Source organism: Pangasianodon hypophthalmus, chromosome 10, assembly GCF_027358585.1.
Source record: "Pangasianodon hypophthalmus isolate fPanHyp1 chromosome 10, fPanHyp1.pri, whole genome shotgun sequence".
Taxonomy (NCBI): domain Eukaryota; kingdom Metazoa; phylum Chordata; class Actinopteri; order Siluriformes; family Pangasiidae; genus Pangasianodon; species Pangasianodon hypophthalmus.
In genome coordinates, this window is record NC_069719.1 from 19731356 (window position 1) to 19756927 (window position 25572).

At 38.6% G+C, this 25572-nt stretch overlaps 1 protein-coding gene across 2 annotated transcripts in view; it reads right to left on the reverse strand.

Annotated features, from left to right (window-relative positions):
- Positions 1 to 124: 124 nt before the first annotated feature.
- Positions 125 to 25572, reverse strand: part of LOC113538555 (zinc finger protein DPF3) — a 30761-nt gene continuing 5313 nt past the window's right edge. The window contains exons 2-11 of one of the 2 annotated variants that reach the window (XM_026933698.3): positions 15105 to 15265; positions 12741 to 12848; positions 12015 to 12136; positions 11352 to 11447; positions 8952 to 9015; positions 8622 to 8663; positions 8226 to 8369; positions 7958 to 8068; positions 4353 to 5251; positions 125 to 3615 (exon numbers count right to left, since the gene is read on the reverse strand). In XM_026933698.3, the coding sequence (XP_026789499.2) occupies positions 5091 to 5251; positions 7958 to 8068; positions 8226 to 8369; positions 8622 to 8663; positions 8952 to 9015; positions 11352 to 11447; positions 12015 to 12136; positions 12741 to 12848; positions 15105 to 15265 (1009 nt within the window). In that variant the 3' untranslated portion in view covers positions 125 to 3615; positions 4353 to 5090. The remainder of the gene's footprint in view (positions 3616 to 4352; positions 5252 to 7957; positions 8069 to 8225; positions 8370 to 8621; positions 8664 to 8951; positions 9016 to 11351; positions 11448 to 12014; positions 12137 to 12740; positions 12849 to 15104; positions 15266 to 25572) is intronic. The other variant, XM_026933699.3, reaches the window with a different exon arrangement.

Sequence of the window (25572 nt, forward strand, 5' to 3'; positions counted from 1 at the left end):
GCTAGCAAATGGATATGTAGCATAACGCTTATCACATAGTTATATACGCTACAAGAGCATCTCAGATTTCCTAGAGCCCATGTTCCCTTGATACTACAGAAACAAAAACAGAATTACATCCACACACTTCTAATTCATTCTTTAATTCCTTTTGCCACAATAAAAATAACAACTAACAAAGACTTCATTTGGATTATATTATGTACAGATGCAGACAAAATAATCAGTTCAACTCCTTCACCTCAAATTGGCTCTGGTTCCAACCCCAGGAATGCAGAAAAAACATGGGCCTATTGCTCATTGACTTTTCTGAGGTACAGAAGTGACTACAAACTTATTAGCAGAAAATATTAGACAGAGCAGTTGCTTAAGTTCATTATTTTCATTATAATCAATCATAACCCCTCAGCAGGAGCATTCGTTGTTCAAAAAGTGCACAAGATCCACTGCCTGGAAGATCAGCAAATGCACACCTTTCCTTAAACTCTGTAGCTATGAAGAAGTGAAGAAATCTGACAGACAAAATGTTTCTTATTCCAGAGAATCATTGCTCATGCTCTTGTTGAGTGTGCAGTTATGGTCCCTGAGGGGATTTGTTGAATGTGTCTGTTATTATATGTGCATGTTTGCACACCAGTCCATGTCATCGTGTAAGCAGTCATGTACACATATCTGTCGTTCATTGTGTATCACTTGGTAACCTTCATATCTATAGATGTGAAAACTCACAATTAACATTGCAGGCCTATAATAGTCTAAGATGTGCAGTAGACAAAGCCAACAATATTCTTGCATAAACATAAATAAACGTTCTCAAAAAGAAAGAAAACAAAAGCACTAAAATTTACATCACAGCATTATGCCTAATTCACCAACTGCATATAGAACTGGACTCATAAATCATATTAGAACCTCAGTGTGGGAACAGGGTTAAGATATGTGAGGAATAAGCAATAAATGGCACTCACAGTCTTCTGGCCGACACGGAGGCGGAGTGTTATTCACATCAAGTGTAAATCTATGTGCCATCATTTTTTTTTTTTTTTTTTTAAACATTTTCTGAAATAAACATGTACCCTGGAGTGCCAACCTCTTCACCGTGCTGGACGTAATGACGGTTTAGCTCAGCACCTTTAGACTTCATTTGAGGGGAAAATGTATAGAATATGAAAGGTGCATTTCCTCTACTTCATGCTGGCATCGCTGAGTGACCCGTACAGCCGCAAATACGATCCCAGCGACGCCTGATTAAACATGGGCTGTTTCTGACAATACAGGAAATCCGGCTGAGTGTTGGTGAGAACCATGAAACAACCAAAAAAAAAAGAAAAAAAAAATCTTGAATGTGATCATTCACCCCTTTTGCAATCCACACAGCTTTTCACAGAGCTCCTTGAGTGCACGACCCAATTATTAATATAAAATTCATAAGGAAAAAGTAAGATGTTATGCAGAATTTTAAAAAAAAAAAGATTTTTTTCCCATGATCATTAGGAAGACTCAATCGTCTGAATCTTGATTAATGCATGGTCAGGAAATGCCAACAGCAATGTTTTCAGCATTGTGTTACATGCATGCGTGATCTGTTTTTATACCACAGCGCTGTTGAATTCTCAAATCAGAATTTGTGGATTCATTTTCTTTAACAGCAGCTCTACCAGTAGTTTCCATGTGTAACATAAATGACAGGTTTAAATTAATGGACTAGTTCTCATTACTGTTTCTATAGTAACAGCTCACACAGAGGGACCTGTATAGTGGACACATCACATAATAATAAATGGATTTAAAAAAATAATAATAAAAAAAAAAAAAAAAAAAACGGGTTGTTATATCACAAAGAAAATTGTATAGTCATTGATATAGTGAAGTTTTCGTTAGGCGGCGTTTAAGTAACATTTATAGAAGGAGTCTCAAAAATCAGCTCTTTTTTAATGGTCAGTAAGTTTTCCACCACAGGAAAGTCTTTACGTCAGACAGGTTCGCACATTCCGCTTTCTGTTTTTTGTTTTTTTTTTTTGGTCTCATTAGCTTCAAGAGAGAGAAACAAAGGAGGCTGATGAGCTGCTAAGTGATAACAGGAATTAATTTGTTTCATGGATGGTCTGTAACTATATCAGGATAAAAAAAAAACACAAAAAAGTGTCATTCGTTAATAAATTAAAAACTGTAATCCTTGGCAAATCACTGTGGTATGAGAGGAATAACACTATGGAATGGGTTGTTATAGGAAAATAATCCTAGAACAGCACACCATACTGTGTTTTATTCCCTACTTTGTTCCTCGTAATGTGGTGGAGCTGACTTTATTCTGATTTTGATGCCAATGCTTGGAAAAATAATCAAAAGAAATAGGTAAAAGAAAAAATTTAACCATTTTTAAAAGCAACCCGTAGCTGACAGATCTATAAATCTGTAACGGCTTTCCATCAGTGGTTGTTCTATGAAGTGGAAGGTTTTGCTGGGTCACAGTCTCCAGCTTGCTCAGTGTCACACCCCACCAGTGTGTTATTAGCTTAAGCTTGTTTAGCTTCATCCTTTTCCAAATGCATAATGAAGCCTGACTATACAGTATACAGCACCGGTATGGAAGGAGCAGTCCTACATTTCAAAGAAAATGCCTGAGCAGTTATTGAAGCTCAAATACAAGAGGGGTAGAAGAGCCTGTAGAGAGTATTTCCACCAAGAAAAGTGAAATGTAATCAGTAGAAATAAAGCATTTCTGTAGTAGGTATTGAAACTGCAGTTTTAAAAGATCCACATTTGGAGGATTGTATAGTGGTGTGTGTTAAATATGGCTGTCAGGATCATCTTCCCCTGAGAAACTAGGTTAAACACAGCGCTATGCTATTCAGCATGTTGCTTCAGAATAGAAATTTTGTGCAGCAGGGCCGTGGAAAAAAGTTACACAAAAATTCTCTCTCTGCTTTTATGTCATGTTCACACATTTGCGGAAAAATGCTGCGTGACGTGATGGTATGGCGAGCACAGTATTGATGAAATCAGAATGCACAGCTCTAGCGCCCGGTCACTCAACCAATCAGAGTCAATTTCAGAGCAACGCAGGAAAGCTAGCGGGATGGCTGTGTGCTTTTACGTATAACAGGAACATCTCGCTTTTCTTTAAATGTGTGAACAAGACATCTCACAGACCATCTCACAGTTTATGTTACAACAAAATCATACAATGGCTGTAAAGAACCTGAATAAAACTGAGTAGTTTTCATATTAAGTACAGTCCTTGAGGTTGTAACCTTACCAAGTGACACTGTAAAGCTAGAACAGGAATCTCTCCTAGGCTGTTTGAGACTCCTGCAGTACAGAGAGTGGAGGAAGAGTTTCATATGGCTCTGATCACAGTCTCAGATTCAGGCTGTAGACCAACATGAGGGGAGCAGCAGCAGGGGGGAAAAGAAAAAAAAAAGGGGGGGGGGGGGTTCAATACTTGTCCATGAGTGCAAGTCTGGTGTTTGTCTGGCTGCACTGAAGGCTTCCTCAGCTTCACTGGCTCAGACATTCAGAAGACTGAAGAGGTGGAATGAGACTCCTGAAATCATTTTCATTTCCAAGAGTAGCTCATCTTTCCTTCCTCCTTCACTACAGCTCCTCTCTCTGCTGTGGAGGGAAAAGATAAGCACAGATATCAAAAGCATGACCCATAAATCAGATTAGTATATGGAAAAGTGGAAGTTAGGAAGAATGTAGACTCATCTTCAGATGCTTTTCACATGAATAAGTGTTTAATATCCTTTGTATACTTTTCTGGCAACAAGATACAGAATCTTGAATGTTATAATCTGACTGGCTGTCCACACTTAAGTGTATTAGCACTTCTATCTATATATATATATAAATTAAGGCAGCACATTTAAAAGTTATAAAAGAGGTTTAAAGGTTATTGAAAAGGTTTGCTTGAACCAGTTAGCAGTGAGTTAAAAAGATAATCACATGCATTTGTCCACAAGGCTACAGGTAAAGGTCATTAAAATGCCACTTTCTGTAAAAGTAGACAGTTATTGGTCACATTTATCGATGAAACATACCAGAAGCCCTTGCAAATCCTAAAATTCTGGCTTGCGTGGCTAGGAAGAATGTTGAATAACATCAAGGTCTAAAGTCTCTACCCCACAGATTAGTCTCTAAGGGCAACACTGACACTGTACATGTACAATTTAAAAAGCTGGAGTGGTACTTGGACACGTGTACTCGGACAAGTGCAAAAAATTGAGTACAGCAATTTTTACCCCCCTGAGACACAACAAAACCTTTAAACCACTGCTATTTTCACACTACAAAGACCAAGATAAAGTCAGATATACACATATATTCAGCCGAAACATAGTTATCCTTACCTTTCCATAGCCAAGGTCTCCCACATTTATAAAGTTGATTCAGATAATCTCTTCTTCACAACAGCTCCGTAATCTCCAAAGCAGGATGAAAGACAGTACATCTGCTACTCCTCTCCTTAAAAGTTGTCCCAACTCCATTTTGGCGCAGTCACAGTACACAAGACTAAGTACCCAGAGTTACTGAGGAGATCTCCGTTGCATCCCTTGGCAATTCCAGTGACATGAAACGCTACCAGTTTATTTTGAAGTTCGCGTCTTCTCTTCACGGACTTGTACTCTTTAACGGGGCAAAGGTCTCTTAAGTTTTTTTGTTGTTGTTGATTTTTTTTTTTTTTCTTCAGTCTCGGAAAATTGATTCCAGAAATAAATCTGCAATTAATCTCTGTCCATTACGGCCTTTATAATATACCATCTTTCCCCTCAAGGGAAAAAAACTACTATAGAAAAGTTTCTTAAAATAAAAAAAAAAAAAAAAAAAAAAAGTCTGTTCCTATTTGCTCTTAAAGTATAAATAATAATGGTAGTAGTAATAATAATAATAATAATAGCCACAACTCATTAAAAGGAAGATAAAACTTTCATACATCATCTTCTGATACAATGACTTGTGCTTCCAATAAAAGGGAGAGGGAAAAAACAAACAAACAAACAAACGAAACCTTTAAAAAGAAGCAGCAGAATTTTTGCAGGGGGATGCGCTGTGTTAGAAAGGAACGGCACGTCTTTTTAAACTGTTCTCTATCTGCCCTTTGGAGAGGCCTCGCCGCTGTTGGACAGGGGCTCTTCCAGCTCATCCTCCTCAAAGCCATGAAATGTAGAAGTGTCGCTCTCAGAGCTGGCACCAAACAGCTCCTCCGCTCCAGCGAAAGGCTTCTCCTCTTTTGCTTCATCTTGTCCACCTGACAAAATACATCATAATGTACTATATCATAAAATATATCATAAAGCTTTCTTTTTGTTGTAATTATCTGATTTTTTTTTTTAGATTAGATTATCCTAGCTGCACAGCGGTGAAGACATCTATAAGAAGCATTTACACCAGCAAGCCAGCTGGAACATGTTAAATTGAATAAGATTTACACAAACCAATCAATACAAAAATTCTAAAATAAAGACTAAAGAAGACTACAGAAGAATGATAAGCAAGAATAGGATACAATATAACCAAGAAGAGGATGGTTGAGAGATTACATTTTCCAAATAGAACAGTAAATGTGACCACATCCTTTATCCTTTAAGAATTTATCAAATCTTTAATGCAGGCCAAAATTTCTTTAGGAGTGATATATATTTAAACACTTACTGATTGAAAAGACTTCTGATTTAGACCAGAGGAACACAAGCCACTGTTTAGCTAATTAAATCATAAGAATTGGGAATCTCTTTTTAATCTTTCACCACTTTTCCCCAATTCCCACCCACCAGCCAGCTCTCCTGTATCATACAACAGCTACCAACCGGAGAGGGTGAAGGCTAACATGTGCTTCCTCTGAAACGCATGAAGCCAGCCAACCACATCTTTTCGAACTGCTGCTCATGCTACATCACAGGGCAGCATAACACACTCAGAAGAAAGTGCTATCTGCCCTCTTCCACATACCTAAGCTCACAGATGCCCACGATTGGCTAGTTTTGCTGTGACTGACAGGTGAGATAGATCGTGCCATCCTTCCCACCCAGACAACATGGCCAAATTTGATCTCTTGGCTCCTGCCAATGGATGGCTATTGCATCCTCAGGATTGGAACTCAATCTCTTGATGACAGGATGAATGCTTTTCTGTTGCACCTTTTGGGAGCCCCAAAACCTCTGTTTTTGTCTTTGCTCTGAGAATTTAATGGTGCTTTCACATATGCTGCATTTTGTATATTTGAATCGAACCCTGGTGTATTTCCTCTTTGGTACAGTTCGTTTAGGCTGATGAGACCACAGAAATCACCCTCGGGACCAAAACATCAAGTGTTCTGGTTATGTGGACCAACAAACAAAAAGAGAAAAACAGTGGATACATATAAACTAATTGTATAATTGTCTAGTAATTTATTGTGCACTGGCTCAGGTGGCTGTTGTGATTTCTACACACAATTGCCAAAGGTTTGTTTACCTTTTGCTGGTGCCATATTTCTGACTAACAAATGAAAGAGTTTTATGAGTACGTTCTCAGCCCTATGTGCCTCTTAATTATGTGCAGTGTAAAACTAAACCACGCCAACTGAAATCAAATGAAACAAAAAAAAGTATCAATTACACTGTTTCAGAATTGGCAAAAGGACTAATAGGTGTAAAAGCATCCTAACATATATGGGGCAGGAGAATTGAGTGGCAATTATGGAGCTTTTGTTGGCACTGCACCTGGACAAATGTAGTATAAAACTGGACTGGAAGTTATTGACCAGACAACATATGAAGATTGTCAGATGTTGTGCAAAGCACGTAAAGAGGAGTATCAACTGAGGCAGTGTTGTGAAAAATGGGTTGGAAGAAGGACACCATAGAGCGGCAAAAGGGTGTTATCACATTTTGTATGGCAAAAAGACATCAGTCACTAAATCTGCAAGTCTATAAATAATTGGATTAAGACAAAAAAAAAAAGGCATCTACAAAACTCCATATTGCACACCCAGTTAGTGAGAGTCAGTGAGATGCTTAGCTGACAGGATTGGCATTGTTTTTAATGTGATGGGAGGTGTAACCAAGTATTAGAAAAGAAATGACACGTGAATATTTCTTGTCCAGGGATGGTTCTGCAGCGAAGGGTACACGGGTGTGGCTGCAAGTTTTCATTCCAACCAAAGACGAGCCGCAGAAAGAGCCAAAATCAACTGATTAAACAGGTAGAATCAGGTGTGGCTCCTGTTTGGGTGGAATAAAAACTTGCAGCCACACCAGCCCTTAGTGGATAAGATTGGACACTGCTGGTTTAAATTATCTCAGTACTCCATCTGTGATTATTTGGGAGAAATCTATCTGAGCAAAGGTTTTTCTTTTCTTTCTTATTCTTCTTATTATTTTTTTAAAATACAAAGTGTAGGAGTTGCTTTCTGCTTCCTCTTGTCTAATATTTCAAATAAACAGAGAAAAAAAGCCCTAATGTGGAGAGGACTACTAATCAAATTATTGAAGATGCTTATTTCATTTGTTTAAATGTCAAATTCCACCATCTTTCTCCTATAGTACAGTACTAACAGATATTACTAGTTTTTTTTTTTTTGCAACCTTGAACAAACAAACAAACAAAAAAGTGCATGAATATTGATTTCAATTAAAGACGGGTTAAAGACGAAACCAAAAAGTCGAATACAAGTCCATAAAGGGAGATGTGCAAAACCAGTGTATTTAAACATTTAAAATGAATTGATTGTATTAAGCATTTCTAAATGCTACCATGTGTACATGTGTGTAATATATAAATTAAAAGATATACATATACAACATGAACACGATACATAAAGGTGAGACCCAGTGTGTACCACATCCACACTTTACTGTGCTACTTCTAACAGCAGGAGAAGGAACACGCTTAAAGCAGAAATACTTTAGGAATTGAGGAGGGTTGGGACTGAAACTAAAGTACTACAGCACTAAGTACTAAGACCACAACATACCTAAGCGGCTACACTTGGAGCACTTGCCATCTTTCAGTTTGGAGTCTGAATGTGCTTGACAGACTTTGCAGAAATTGTTCAGTGTATGAGCTTCATCTGGACTCTTCTGATCTGAGAGCACGAAACAAAATACAGACAGTAAGAAAAATAGGCATTGACCAAATAACACTATTACAATTAATAGTTAGTTTTGAGTTGTATTTTTAGACACTATTCCATTCATCTAAACGCATTTATTTATGTTTGAAAAGAAGAGTAAATTTCGTACGTTTGCGACTGTGAGGACGGTGGTTGATGGCTGGAGACTGTGATGGCTCTTGGTCTCTGGCTTGAGGTCCCTCCTTATCAGCAATGTGGCTATGGCCATAGTGGTAGCTTAAGCCAGTGCGATTCCTGTAGCGCTTCCCACAGACTGAAAAATAAGGAGAACTGATTACCTAGGAGGCACAATCCCAAAATCCTCACAGCATGCAAAACCTGTGGATGACTTTTAGAAAACTGAGACAATGATTCACCTGTGGGTGGCCCAAGTCTTGGTCTAACATAGGAGAATAATTGGCAAAAATATGACTAGAATTGGTACATTAACAAGGACTAGAGACAGGGAATCTTTTCACTTCCTAATCCTAATTTTTGAGTCCAAAGCAGACAAAAATCCATATACCTGAAGCTGCAGTTTTTGAGTTATGCTTTTGTTTGTATCTGTCTGAAACAGAGAAGACACAAAGCAAAAAGAGACAAAAAAAAAAAAAAAAAAAAGAAAGAACAAACATGAGAAAGGGTTACTCAGAAAGGTGGCACAGTTAACCCTGAGAACCTAATCTGCCTTCCGGGGTATTCCACATGTAAACTACAGGCTGAACAAAACCCTGCAAGTCCAATTAACCAAACCAAATGTGTTTTACTGAAATTTTGTAAAGCAGACTGCAAGGCTCCAGTACACTTTTCAATCACATAATATGCTTTTACAATTTTATCAGTACAAGTTACTTACTTTCACAGATATATGGCTTATCTTGGTCATCATGGTCTGTCCTCCGGCGTCCTGAGCCTCGCCCCTGCAATGAGACAGACAAATAATCTCATCCCTATGCTTAGAAGAACCCATCTGTGCAGTGCATTTAAAGTTATGTCTAATAAATACTCCAGTTAGGGAATTATATTTATGCTTCTCTTCCGGTTCTCTTGGACTTGAGTGCATCATTTGACACTATTGATCATGATATTTTACTGGACAGGCTTGAAAACCCAGTTGAACTCAGAAACTCAAAGTTCTGGCCTGTGTTTGATCTTATTTTGGCAGACCATTACTGATTTGCATAAATAAAGACTTTTGAGAGCCTAAAACGTATGATACGGTGTCCTCTAATATTCTCCCTTTATATCCATCCCTAGACATGCAATTCCCACAACACAATTTTGGCTTTCGCTTCTACACTGATGATGCACAATTATATTCTTCAGTTTAGCCCGATTCAGCAGCACAGCTATGCAAAACTGAAGACACAAAAGAATGAAACAGAACAGAAACATCTTCTAAATTTTGACAAAAAAATATTGATGTTGGGTACCAAGTCTGCCTGCAGTAAGGTTGTTGATGGCTTTTCTGTAATACCTACAGCTATAGCTATAGTACCTCACTCCAAAACTGCTTCTTATTATCTGAGAAGCATAACCAAAAAATATATACACACTATATGGCCAAAAGTATGTGTACACCTGACCATCACACCCATATGTGCTTGCTGAACATGCCATTTCAAAGTTTGTCCCCCCTTTGCTGTTGTAATGACCTCCACTCTTTTGGGAATGCTTTCCACTAGATTTCGGAGCATGCTTGTGGGGATTTCTGCCCATTCAGCCACAAGAGCTTTAGTGCGGTCAGGCTCTTATCTTCGTCAAGGAGGCCTGGTGTGCAGTCGGCATTTCAATTCATCCCAAAGGTGTTCAGTGGGGTTGAGGTCAGGGGTCTGTACAGGCCACTCGGGTTCTTCCACACCATAACTGGCAAACCATGTCTTTATGGACCTTGCTTTTTGCACTCGGGCATTGTCATACTGGAACAGGTTTAGGCCCCTTAGTGCCAGTGAAGGGAAATCTTAAAGATAAGACATACAAAGGCATCCATGGCAATTGTGTGCTTTCAACTTTGTGTCAACAGTTTGAGGAAGGCCCACATATGGGTGTGATGGTCAGATGTCCACAAACTTTTGGCAGGTCAGGTCAGGTCAGGTCCGTAAGTCAGGTCCATAAGTATTTGGACAATGACACAATTTATTTTTCATCCAAGTATTAAAAATAATCCTTACATTTATCCTTGTTAGTTTGTCCAATTACTTTTGAGCCTGTGAAAATGGAGGGACTATGTAAAAAAAAAAAAAAAAAAAAAAAAAAAAAGCTGAAAGTCTACACTTCAGTCACATCTTTATTGCTTCATTTCAAATCCACTGTGGTGGTGTACAGAGGCAAAAATACAAAAATTGTGTCACTATCCAAATACTTATGGACCTGACCGTATGCCAACAATGGGCCTTATTTATTAAACAGGACACGTACGAATGTATTCGTAAATCCTTTGTACCAGCATTTACACAAGACATTTGGTATTCATGAAAATCCTGTAAATATGGAAAAACGTTCATGTCCTATTCATGCTCCCGAGTGTGTGTAAATTTACACACGAGAAGGCCAACTAATGTAAACCGCGACCTGATCGACTTCAGGTCATATAATGTGCATGGATTACTGCACTTTTATATATGGAATATACTGTCCAGTTTAAATTGCTTAATTTCTTATCATCATTTACAGCATTTAGCGGACACACACATTCCCAGCCTATTCTTAGTCTTGGGATTTACTTTGCAAAATAAAGTGATAATTCATAGCAATTCACATAGATTAACAGTTAATTCATTAGATTTTACACAGGATCTTTAATGTGCTTTGTCATAAAATACCTTGCTTTGACCTTAAGGTACTCTGAAATTTTCAACTCAAAAATGGTATGTGCTATAAAATAAAGAATATTATTATATTATTTTGTATATCATTTTAACACACAAAGTTGGGAGTGAATTCCATACAAGTTATAAATATTCCCATACATGTCCAAGTCAACCACAGTGCTCTGGCCCATTTAGATATATATGGAGATCCCTCACTTGCTATTTTGGATGTGGAAAGAGTTTAAATGTGCAATGTCCAAAAAAAAAAAAAAAACAAAAAAAAAAACCTGCATGCAGGCTGCAACAGTATTCAAGTTCTAGCTCTTATTTCCACTTATGTTATCAGGGATATTATCATAACAGATCGATAGATGAGCATCAGTGTGCAGCGTATAGCAGTGTGTAGCCTTTTGGCTTCATGAATAAATCAGAGAGGAGTCACTCACTCTGCCTTTTCCCCGGTGTTTCCTTTTTGGTATGTCCACTTCAAAGTCTTCATCGTCATGGTAACCATCTTCGTTGGCGTCAGCCTCCAAAACTCTCTGTAAGCAAAAATGAGGGGAGGAACAGTGTCAGAGTGAAAGAGCGGGGAATAGAAAGTGCAGGATAGGAAGTGAGAGACATGGGATTTATGGCATAAACAATTAAGCAAATATGGAATTTATTTACTTTTGAGGAGGATATTCATAATGATTTTATAAGGAAATTACTAGCTAATTCATAGCACTACCTAACAAATCATGTAACACTTCAGTCATACACCATGGGGTAACTGACACTAAACAATTATACACCACGGACCAACGGAGCTACAATATATTTTTGTTCACTTGTTCTTTCCATTCTGCCGTTGCTGTTGTGTTATTCAGCTGGTAGCAATTTCAGCATCTTTTTTGAATAGAGATGGTGGTTGAAGTCAGCAGTGCTGTTTATAAAAAGGATGGCGGTCGAGTGATTTTCACCATTTACATGTAAACAGTCAGGTTATTAACTCGGTGAGGAGGTATGTGTGTAGAAAGAGTCAGAAGACAGCAGAAAAAAAGTAGAGAACATGGCTCATCCTTCTCTACAAAGGTTGTTAGATGCTGTGTCTAAAGGCAGATGCTCACCTGAATCTCCAGCAGGTCCTCGTCTCTGGTGCTGTTCCTCTTGTCCAAGCTGTCCCCTCTCAGCAAAGCCTCCAGCGTAGTGCTTGGTGTAGGCAAAGTATCTTTAGCTGTCAGGCCGTTATCTATAAAAATGGAGACATAACCATTTAGCGCGTAATAGTCTCAGCTGTTTGTAAAATTGCTCATCTGAAATCATCTCGTGTTCTCTATAGCAGAGCCGACAGTAGCACGGGAAATTGCGGGGAATTATTTAGAAGCAATATCTGGCTGTCGAGCCACCACAAATAATACTGAACATTGTCTTGAAAGCCAAGAAAACCCTTTTGCTGTCAACTGCAAAGCTCTCTTCTTTCAGTGAAGAGCAGATGACAATTTCTTTTTCTGGTCTTCGTTAACTAATGTTCTTCCAAACATTTCTGCTGCAATTTTTACCAGATGTTGAATTGCATAACAACAACAGACTCCTGCTCATCCTTCTGCACACATGTATTCTCAGCCACTGGGTCAAATTTGCAACCAGTCAGAGAACATTAGTGCAATTCACCCTAATCATTTACAAATCAAATCACAAAACCATGATGACAGCGAAAGTCTTTCAAGCTTCCAGCTGTTAATTCAAGCATTTTAAAAATGATACGAGGGAGAGAAAGCTTGACTTAATGCTCTGAAGATTAAACCAGTGCAAGTCATATGGGATAACTAGTGTCAGGATGCCCTATATTTTACCTATATTTAGACCATAGATGTGAAGGCTTGAATCCATGGAAGTGTGTAACCTCCTCTTCTTCCTCCAGCAGCGGGCAGGGTATGTATACATCTGGCCAGCTGCCAAACCTGAACACACAACCACGCAAAAACACAGGCAGGCAATAATTAAATAATTCCAGCCTACTGATTTCGAATTGCATGTCGTTAACCCTTTTAAACACCAGGCTGCCTTCCAATAAACTGTGCAAGACGGATAATGTTTTCTGGTGAGGCAAGAGACAAACAGTTAGGAAAAGAAAAAGTTTGTGAACCCTTTGGAATTGCTTGGATTTCTGAGTTAATAACTCATAAAATGTCATCTGATCTTCATCCAAGTCATAATAATAGACAAACACATTCTGCCTAAACTAAAAGCACATTTTACTTTTTTAAACAAACAATTGCATTTTCAATGTCTCAGAACATACTGATTAACTATTCGAAGTCCAGGCTGGAAAAATATGTCAACTATTGTATTAAATAACTATTAGAAACCTCTTTAGCAGCAATAACCCCCACCAAAAATTTTCCATAACTGCTGATCAATTCAATTCATTTGTATGGCGCTTTTAACAATGGACATTGTGACGAAACAGCTCTACAGAAATAAATACATTCAAAATAAATCAAATCAAAATAAATCGTCAGCATGTGAATTTAAGTGAATTTCAGACCATTCCTCTCTACAAAACTGGTTCAGTTCGACAATATTTCTGGCATGTCTTGCATGAACACTCTCTTCAGGTCATGCTTCGGCATCTCAGGGTCTGATCTCTCACTTGGTCATTCCAAAACTCTTTTTAACACCAATCTCTTGATTTACTTATGTACATTGTGCACTGTTTCCTTTCCAAAAACGATTAAGCTTCAGGTGACAGACCACTTCTCTGACATTCTCCAGGAATTCTGCTGTCTTTCCTGATACATTTTTGATTATATTTGACTCGTATTCTCCCCGTGTCCGCGTGGGTTTCCTCCTGGTTCTCAGATCTCCTCCGACTTCACAAAACACTACTGTAGGAGGATCGGCTACTCTAAATTGGCTGTAGGTTTGAATGTGTGTGTGCATGGCCCAGCGATGGGCTGGCACGCCCAGTGTTCCCAGGATAGGCTCCGGCTTCACTGCAACCCTGACCAGGATAAAGCAGTTAATAAACAATGAATGAATGTTCCATCAATGATCGCAAGCTACCCAGAACCTGAGGCAGCAAAGCAGCCACAAACCATGATGCTCCCTCCACCATGCTTCAGTCAGCACTGCCTCAATTTGTGTCATTACTTACAATTACTTTTAATTGAAAGTAATGTACTGTGCAAAAGTCTTAGGCACATGCAAAGAAACGCTGTAAAACAAAGATGCCATTAAAAATAATTAAATTAAACGCTTCTTCATTAAAAAAAATGCTATAAAGTGCAGTAAACAGTAATAAATCAAGTCAATAGTTGGCAATGCTTTTTTTTTTTTTTTTAAAAACAAAAACAATAAAAAAAAAAAAACATTAGTATTCTCAGGTGTAATTTGTACAGTTGTATAAGGAAATTAGTTGGTAAGTTTTACTGAGCAGCTTGGAGAATCTACCACAGCTCTTCTGCAGACTTTGTCACATTTGCTTCTTTTTTTTTTTTTTTGCCTGCAAAACCTAGCAGCCTTCATTTCTGTTTTCTGTCTGAAAAGTGGTCTGTTACATAATATGTTGCTTTCTTAACTGATGTACAAACAGTGGTCTGTAAGATTTACTTTTTTTGGTTGGAAAAGTAATGGAAAGATATGTTTTCTCCTGACTCAATAATACAGAGGTCACGAAATAAGCATCTATAACAATCTTAAGGTTTGTTATAGGGATGCTTAAGACTTTTGCATAGTACTGTATAAATATTTGTGTTTTATTAGTTTTAACAGACTGTTATTGTTATGGCGTGAATTAAAATCAGACATTTTATAAGTATGCAGTAATCCTGGTCAACCAGATCACATATAGTTGTACAAACTGGGTAATGGGTAAAATGGGTAACTGCTTATTTTTCCTAGCATACTGCACTCTCAATCTTTCGGTACATCGAATCTCAACCGCCATTTTTCTGGGCTTAGAGTGTAAGGGTCACTGACTGGTAGATTTTTCACAGTGATTCAGCAGCTGATTGAGAATGTTAATAAAATTACTTTATAACAGTCCAGTTGCCTAGACTTACTAGGTTGAGACATTCAGAACAATCTGGATGATTGTAAACTCCTTCACAGACATACAGGTAGAAAACAACTGCGTTCTTAAGAAACAAGACCGAACATGAAGGATAAGGACAGGACAATGACTAGATTCTTTCTCTTGTCCTGTTAAATCTCACCCGGTCCACGATGATGACGCTCCATCCAGATGTAGCAGTTGTTCTGGGCGACGCCGGTTTGAGAGTCGAGGAAGGGCAGGCGGACGCTGCGCTCAGCACACAGACGAGCATTATAGCTGCGACAGTGCTCGATGGCTTCTCTGTAAAACTGGTCACCCAACCTGAAGGAACACAACCCATAACTGAGCATATTTAAAAACTGGTGCATTTTTAGCCGTTATACTAAGCTGAATTACATCTCTGTGGTTCAGTATTGGATTCAAGTGTAACCAGCAGGTGACCTGCAATACCGACGCCAGTCACCAAAGTAAGGATTCATTATATGATTCAATATGATTCAGACATAAACCACCTGTTATGTTAATTTATTTTAATGCAAACCAGTTTTACAGCAGTACCAATTGGCTTTGGCAGCGAAAGCTTGAGAAATGAGATACTTCAGTAGTTTGCAATGCAAAACACTGCACAAACAACGTATGACAAAGACAAGTACAAGCCCCCAGTGTAGCCTGAAAGGCACAATAAGACAATCAGGAGGACTGAAATTCAAAAAGGAAAAAACACCATATTGTGCAATGTGATAATAAAGACAGTCATGTTTAAGATTTAACTTGCTTTCTGCTTATTACACTAATGGTTTCAACAGTAAAAGTCATTACTGGAAATGAATGTGAACCTCTGGAATAATGGCCTCTTTAAAAGAGGGTAATAGGAGTCAGTGTGTTCCAGTTAAGTTGCACACATTTGACTAGACCACCATCCCTGCAATTTAAAAAAAAAAAAAAACACTCATACATAAGGTCTAAGCAACATGATCACTAACTACAATTACAGTTATTAAAGCTGCAGTATGGAACTTTTTTTGGGGGTTAAAAATGAACAAAAATCAATTATTGAGCAAGTACATAAAAAAATCAGTGTTAAAAACTCTCTCCATACCTTACCCAGACTCACAACGGTGAGCTTATAATAATGATTTATAATGTAAGCTGTCAGGTCAGATTTCGCGGGAAACGTCAGTTTAACCTCATTCTTCTTTGTGTGGTTACGTGACGTCCGGAAAAAAGAGAAAGAAGAAGACCTGGCTACTCTATTGCGTGTTTGCAGCTTGTTCTTACAACAGTTACTTAGAATTTAAACTTGTCATCTAGATGGCTGCTTTGAATCCGGATAGTTCTAACCGACAATCATCGTTGAGATCTGGGGAATCACCTGCTGTCAAAACCAAGAAACCTGCAGAGAGCCCGCAGTCAAAAAGGGAAAGCGACAGAACCCGTGCTAAAACGAGAATAAATATCAGCAAGGCTTTTGAGAGATGTTGACAACTCCGAGATCTGAATGCACTGAAGACTGATGCAGAGAGATGGCTTTTTTTCTGCTGAACAGGTAAGACATTTCATTGGCTCAATAGTTAGCTAGCTAACATTAGCACACCTGTTTGCTTGTTTCAGCTAGCTATGTGTTTTTTTGTTTTTGTTTTGCTATGGTCAGTGTGGTAAATTGCATTTATTTTCTGCTAGCTATGAGAGAGAGCAATTCCCCTCTACTCCAAGACTGTATCCAAAAGGATAAATTTGTTAGATGAAATTCTTAGGTAGTACACTTCAAATTAATAATTTATCAAAACATGCAACGAGTAATCTGAAAGAAATCAGAAAGAGATGAGACTGCCTAGAAAGTGAAATCTAAAGATAACGTTAATACACACAAATTACAGTTAGTTACACAATGTAGATGTTGGCAACATTAACAATTTGTGAACCAAAGTTTAATAATTATAATTCGCAATGTGTGACTTGAGCTTGAATGAATTTACTTGCTCAGATGCCATTTTTTTCGGATATATACCTTGTAGGACGTACTTCTTACTGTCATGTCGATGTAAAGTGACGGAGCTGCTCTGATGTGGTGATCACAGTTAACCCATACGTATACCTCAAACCATCAGATTCATCCACACAGAGGAGCAACCCATGTAAAAAAAAAAACAAAAAAACAAACAAACTCTGCAAGTAACTTGTAATTTTATGTTTTGAACAGAGATGGCAATAGAGAGGCAAATGTTCCATACTGCAGCTTTAAGAATATATTAATCCTTATGAATTATTGACACCAATACTAGTTTGAAAGCCTGGATTGGTATGGATTTCCATAAACAATCATTCATTTGAGGGAATACATTCATTCATTTGATGGGACATTAATCCATTGCAAGGCATCATGCGTGCACACACACACACACACACACACATACACACAGTCACACCCTCATTCACATCTAGGGACAATTTAAAGCTGCCAGTCCACTTACTGACATGTTTTAGGGAGGTGGGAGGAGACCACAGAACCTGGAGGAAACCTACATGGACAAGGAGAGACCACGCAAACCTCCCGACAGACAGTAACTCAAGCTCAGGATCAAATCACTGGCACGAGCTATGAGGCTGCAGCACTACCCGGTTACCATAAATGTGTATGATATAACATAACTGAGACAAATTGTGCTAAAGCTAATAACACTTCTGAAGTTTCTCATCAAATACCTACAGAGGTTTGGTTACTAAGAGGATGTCAGTATCAAATCATTACGGGGTATTAACCGATATCGTACTGATCTATATCTGCAAACAATGTCAGCATGGTGCAAAAAAGCCAAGCTTACAATTCAGAAAACCATTTATTAGAAAAACTGTTCAGCATAAGAAATTCTTGCAAATTTCTTAGTTGCAAATTCATCAAAATATCACAGTTAGTCAACCCCTGACTAAGTGACCGAGTTTTAGCCAACTGAGTCAGTTAAACCCCATACACACTGATTGATGTGAAAACAAGAATAAGTTTAAATATATATATATATATTCTACAGGCTCTTGAGAGGAGAGTTCATCCAATTGTTTTGAGTTTGAATGCCAAAGCTGAAACAACTATCCATGGCCGGGAATCCGAGTGGGCACAACAGACCCCGGTGTCTGTGTGGGAAGGAGCGACAGTGCAACACTAATCAATCATGGAGGTCTGTGAGCTCATGGTTTTGTAAGAGGGTAGTTGACATCTCTTCCATGCATGATCAACTGCGAGGTTGCATGAGCAGCAGTTTGCAAAAAAAAAAAAAACAAAAAAAAAAAACTGTCACAGGAAGCATGTGTTAGCCCTCACCCTACCTGGTGTGAACTGCTAATGACCAATCTGTGTGAAGAGAAGACTGTTGCAAGGTTGTCACAAAATATAAATACAATCTGATGTCATTTCAAGACACAAAACAGGACCAAGTAGACAGTAAAGACATACTTTTGTCATTCTGAAGTTAAATTCTTGAAGCAGAGAGTCCATATGTGAACATACTATAATGTTCAAATTATAATTATAATTATAGAATTTTACTCTCAAGTCCCAATCATGGAACAGCAGATAAGTTCACTTTGATACTACAGACAGTGTTATAACTCTAAATAACTCAAAAGATCCTTTCAACACACGCAGCACTGCTTGACTCTATAGTATACAGCTGTGGATGGTCAATGATTTATAGTCTCACTATCCGGTGTCACCCAGTGAGTCTGGTTCCTCTCAAGGGTTCTTCCTCATGTTGTCTCAGGGAGTTTTTCCCTTGCCACTCTCTGGCTTGCTCATTAGCAACAAATTTAAATCTATGTCTGGATTTCTATAAAGCTGCTTTATGACAATGTCCAATATTGAAAGATTTTATACTGCCCAAATTCCACGCTAGTTTGGCTTTAATAAAGAATTCTGGGCAAAAAAGTTAGCTGTAGGCTTGTGAGATGGTCTGTAATACGCCATTCTCCTATCGTGCCCCCTAACTATCGATTGACAACAGCATCATCTGTGGTTCTGAGGGGTGAAAAGAGGGGGCGTGGTCAGACATACGTAAGGCATGGCCTGTACACAATACATTATTAAGCTGGAAGCTGGTTACAAGTCAGCTGCAATCACTAGCATTAGCATTTAGTCAGTGGTGGTTTTTTTTTTTTTTTTTTTTTAATTACCCATTACCAAATTCCTTATTTTAAGTTTCTGTTCATATCCGTGCCGCCAAAGAGAAACAAGAGAAGCGAAGATGCATCAAAGAAACATGTTTTGTTGCTTCACTCAGACAGCAGGTTGTTACAGGATACAAAATATAGGATACAAAATAGACTAAAAAGAAAACACATATTCCGAGATACAACACAATTTATTTTTGTCGATTTTAAAGCTGTAAGACATCACGTTTCCCGACAGACATTTAAATCGTCCAACTCGATAGCCATCGCAATAGTTGGAATCTATCGCCAATCATCCCAAACCTAATTAGCTGTTCAACTCGCAGTTCCAACAGCACAATGAGTCCTTTATCTGCCCGAGTAGTGGGAAAATCTGCAACTTTCTGCCAAATTCGGGGTTTCTAGGCTTTATAAGGCTCGACAATCTTGTCAAACAAAATTACAGATGAAAATAGCATTTAAAAACCTTTTGTAAATGCGTGTCAACAATAACAACAACAAAAGATGAGCACTATAACAAAATCCACTTTAACCAATTGCTGACAAATTATAAAGGATGGAATTTAGGAGCGAATTTAAGAAAAATGAAAACAGATAACTGAAAATGTGTAAAAATTGAAAAATCAATAAAATCCTCACTAACAAAAACACTTTTAATTGGACAGCTGTGTAGTCTTACTGCAAACAGCCCTCTCCACCTGATCCTAAAGATGTTTGATAGGGCTGTGATCCAGGGGCAGTATAAGCCACTGAAGCAATAAATATTCACTGTCATGTTCCTGAAACAGTGTCTTGTACCATGAACATTCATGGTCATGTTTATGAAAGAGTGTCTTGTACCATGGCGCACCGTCATACTGAAATTGTCCATTCGAGCTTAGAAAGCTGCAGGCGTAAAGGGATAAACTTAAGCAGGAGCAATACAAAAAAGTTCAGACATTCTTCAGTGGATATTGGGGCACTAACGCGTGCCAGAAAAAAACAGACATCACTTTGCTTGCGGCAAATGCAGATCTCCTCCATCAGCAGGGTGCAAAAGGAACCTGGATCTGTCTCGCCAGGCAACTTTTTTCAGTCCTCAAGGGTACAGTTTTGATGCTTGTGCCCACAGAATGGACACTTTCCTGTTCTCACCTCATGGGGTTTCAGCTGTTCTAGCCCAACCAAGACAAAGACTTTTTATTAAAAGTTTGTTTGTGCAGAAATATGATTAAAGCCTGTTTTTAAAAAAAAAAACCCTGCAAGCTGATTTACTAACAGGAACTATGGAGAATTGCCTCAGTTTAAAAAGAGCAAAATGGCACATCACGTCCTTTTCAAGTGTTTGCCTTAATGAATATGCCTAAAGGTGCAAAATACAGCGTAGAGGCGCTCTGCACTAGCAACGTGTCTTCCTAAACCTGAAAGTCACTCTCGGAATGCTCATTGTGTGCGAAAATTAATACTACCAATCTGTAGAAAGCCAGTTCCTGCCTGTTGAAGACAAAACGCCATTGTCTTATAGATTTTATATTAGATATTTGCCACATCTCCAATACAAACAGTAGCTCTGTAAAGGTTTTTGTTCACATATACCTTAATAACAAAACACAGTCACGTCAACACTGATCTATTTTAGCTTCTTATCAGACGCTGAACGGTTTTCGATGTGTCTCACTGCCTTTAATCTGCATTGTATTATTAAATCTCGTTTACCTAGCCTACTTTGCACATGATGTCATTTACAAAGAGTTCTGTCAATCATCCACATCCCACTACGAACTGTGCGCACAACTTGTACGACTGCAATCGCAAAAAAAAAAAATCAGTACTCGTTATTCAGGATCATATTTAATCAGGCTCACCGTCTAATCAGCAGTGCTTTGGTATATTGAGCTCTTCCTACATTTTTTGGAGATCTCCCTCACCTTTAACTGAAAGTGCTGATTGAGTATTTCTGATACCGTGCTCATTTACTCGTACAAAATGCTCTGATACCAATACTACGTGACATAAGCCTAGTGTACACTGTCACACTATTTCATGATTAATGATCAAAGCAGAGGAAAGCTAACTCTGCTCTGTGAAAATGTCAAGAGGAAGTACTACAGCATCCTACAATGCAAGTAACCCAATAAAATTAAAAAATAAAATCTTATAGTATCTAAACTAGTATGGAGGACAGCTAACCTGAATGTGCAGAGCATCTGCGATGATGAGTGCAAAGTGACGTGAATTACACACACAAAGGAAATGCCAACGTGCTCTGAATGTCACGTGTTAGAGCACTTCACTTCTGCGAGAACTGAGTACAGACACAGACACACACTTCCTTTCACTGTGGTCTAAAGCAGGAGTTCCCAAACTAGGGGTCGCGACCCCATTTGGGGTCACTTTATTTACAAATAGGGTCACGAGAAAAGCTCCGAATCTCCTCTTTTGTTTCACTGAATTACAAATTTAGTTTACAAATTAATATTAGAAACAAAGACAGATTTTGTGTGCTCATATTTTGAAATGTTATTGGGGTCACACTCAACAAGTCATGTTTAAATGAATTCATGCTGTTTTAGTCTTTTTCTTTACCTAGTGTAGTTCAGCTAAGAAAATTTCCCAATTTCCCCGTCCATCTACCTCAGCTAACAAATTACCGTTGTGTCTCAGATCACATACTTCTGTACTATCCTATACTGTGATTGTGTACTAACGTTACCCGGCTTTCCTATCGCAGTCAGTGTTTGAATTTTAAAAACCTCTCATATAGCCTTCAAACCTACTGAAAGGTCTGTTTTGCGTACCAGTCTTCTGGATTTTGAATGTAAGGTCAGAGTTTCTGATTTGAGACGCAGCTCATGACAACAATCACGACGACAGCGGGAACTTTTAAGAGAGACAGAGCTCGTCTGTGAGTTTAACGTCGCTGTGCGCTGTGTAAAATCACTAAATGTTTTACAGCTCGACTTGGAAGCGTGATGGACAGGGATGTTCTGGCTCTGACATGCCATCTAGTGGTTTTCGGTTTTAAATCTTCCAGATGTACATCAGATACGCAGGCAAGCGTGCGAATAACAATCCTGCTTGCATTACTGCTGCTTCTGCAAAATCATGCATCGAGTATAAACCAGGCTGCTTTGGGTCGGAACGCATCATACCAGCCCGGGCTGGACTATTTTCCTATAACACAACACTTCCCACTAGACCGATAAGGACAAGGAAAGACAAGGAATAAGCTTGTTAATGATATAATAAAATATTCAAATGTGACAGTAGTCCTATATTATAAATCTGTCTTTTTTTTTTTTTTTAGGATGGTCAAGGCTTGGGGTTGCAGAAGATTCATAATGTCCAATTGCGACAGTTTGCACAAAGTTTGGAAACCCTGGTCTACACTTTGCTAGCAAGTCAAAGTTCAATTCACTGCACCTCAAGCTGTTTATTAAAGATAATATTAAAGTGACAACATCTTTAATATAAAACCAAGCACAAGGCGCTCATTGCTAGCAGCGTACAAACAAAGCTAAATAAAATGTTCCAAGTCATCTCTGATTGCTTAATATTAAATAAGTTACTCATTTCTGTATTAGTAATAACAAATACCAAAAAAAAGCATGTACTGATAATAATATTCTCTCTAAAAGAAATGAAGTTCCTCAATAAAGTTGAAATCGTGTGTGCATCTTTTACAAATTAAACAGAAAACCTGATATTCGCAAAGTATTCACTCACTTTTTCTCACAATGGTGTCTCACTGATTTAAAATAGTTTGCTGATTAGCCTAAATGGTGACAGCTTCCAGGGTTTTACATGCTGAGGTCTCGCAGAAGTGCACTATGACAGACGGATTACACGAGCAGGAGTAGCAGTGTGAATGAATGCGGTGGCTGATTGGGATGTTTGCTGGGAGTGTGTTCGTGTCAACCATTTACTGTGTCACATGTCAGAGTCCAATCTCTCCAAGCTGGAATTACATAAACTTAGTTTGCATGCTGAAGATGCATGTGCCCCAACACACACACGCGCACACACACGTTTTCTCTCTCTCTCTTTCTCTCTCTTTCTCACACACACACAAACACATATACACCTTCAGACTTTTCCAACCACAATACCACAAAAAATAAACAACTTCCCTTTAACGTTCGCTGAACATTGATACTGATCGAGTTTTTTAAAGACTTTTAATGAGAAAAAAAGAGGTTAGAGTTCAGTCTGCTGATCCGGAGTGGAAGTCACGGACCAGAGAACAAAGTCAGCACCTAATCAGATGAGAAATTGACACGTTCTACTTCGACGCTGGCATCTTTCCCACCAGTGAATTGAACCTGGGCTATGAGACTCAGGCTGTTTCTTGAGACCATGCAGGTGCACTTTAGCGTTTAAACAGGAAGTCACTTTATCTGCAGCATTGCAAGCTCAGAGTTTCACATGAAATGTCTCTAAAAACAAACATTAAATCTGAAAAAAAAAAAAAAAGAAGGGCAAACATATCTGAAAAAGAATCCAAATCATGGCACGATGAGGAAGGAGCATGAATTCCAGCACATCGTGCAGGCCACGGTGCAATCTAGCTAGCACTGCACCCAGTAATTGTGCTATGACTCAGCATGTTGTGGTGTTGAGGCAAAGTCACTGGTTTCAAACTGACAGCGCTAGCTGCATCTTCTACTCTTAACAGCCTGCATGTTGAGAAATGACTTCTAATATGTTAGAATGAACACAGCCTAAATGTGTGCTGATTCCACTGCCATTTCCTTAGCTTACAACTGCTTATCAGTCACTCATCAGTTCTGAAATATGAAGTTCACAATGATGTACGGACTACCAACGTTCACGTAAAAGTTAAGCGTCAGGCGCACATGTGCTAGAAAAGCCGTTTATGTCTCTAAGACAAAGCGCTTGTCAGTTGAGTCTGGAAAGTTAACAAGAACACACCACTCAGAAATGGTACAGGCCTTTCTACCTGGGGCTGGTGTGAAGACGGTTAGGTTACGCGGGCTAGAAGGTGATGCACATGGTTCTGTGTGGCCAAAGACCTGAAAACCTCAGTGTATGCATGAATTGATGGTTTGTTGTGTCTTTCCGGTAACCCAAGCCTTTTCTCTTTTCACTTCTGCGGTCATTTCTCAACGTTGCAACCACACGTACGTGTAAGAGAACTCATTACAGGTCTGCAACCTTGCACTTAAATATAAAATACAGATCTGCCAAAGTGGACACTGCACTATTCATGACACAAAAGAGTGAAGCCTGAGTGAAGATCTTGTGCTAGAATTTGCTCTCAGCGTGTCCACTTGAACTGACCAGTTTTCAGGACTTCTTCCTAACCTCTAAAAGTCCGCAAACGATACGGTGTAACTGAAAAAGCAAACGGACATCGTTCACACACATGGGTGAAATTCACGGACGGACGTGCTACGTGTCACTGTCTGTAACTGGAGCATTCGTACGTGACGGCCAATACGAAACTGCGTGTAAACTCATGAAGGCTCGACCATCTCCGCATGCTGAAGCCTTAATTCTGCAAAACCTGGTGAAGCTCGGCTCAAAGCATTACTATCATATAAAGAGGCTTATTGAGAATAAACGGGATGAACTTACAGTTTACAGAGAACCCATTAGAGTTGAGTGATTTAATAATGATATTAATAAATTATATCACAATACACTGTTCTGTACACTGTTACTTTTTTAAAACGACAATTACATAATATGGAAGTACCTGAGTTAATGCTAATATTTTCTACAGTGTTGAATCTTTAAAAAAGTAACATGAGAATATTTTTACAGATAATTTCCCTCCTTACTCAGTGCTTACTTTTGGTGACAGTATAAAAGTAGCATTGAAAAAGCTCAGTTTTTAAGCTTTATGTTTTAAATGCAACACTCCTGGTTTGTGTGCAGTTTGTTAGCCAACAAAAATATCATGTTAGACATAGCACATCATAGAAATGTCTTCAAGCATTCTGACATGATATGTTCGTCATACTGCCCACTCCTGAAACACACTGCAACCTTTGGAAAAGTTTCAGTGCAAATCATCTAGTTGCAATGCAAAGTTCTCATTCAGGAGAAACTCATTTCTTTCACTCTCACATGGTTCCACTTTTAGGGTGAAAAGGCGTCAAACCGCACATCTTTCCTGACCCTGTGGTTCCTCTTATCTTTCATTACGAGAGATGTTTACTCCTCAGTCCTGAGGTCACCTGATCTCTGCTCCATGGCTCTCTCACGCTGCCCAGTTATAGCGTGCACGTGGGAAATCTGGCCCAATTCCAACTGCATATGCATTTCAGCAGAACAGATATTTACTGAACTATGGAGATATTTTAAAGATGAATTAAAGTTAGACATGTGTATAAATGGTAAATGTAGGTCTAGTTGGCACAACAGGAATGGAGGCGTATTAGGTTCCTCCTGAATAGGGTTGCAAAAGGAATTTCCTTGATTGATTATTGCTAGCGTTAAACAGTGTTCGACTAATAATTGAC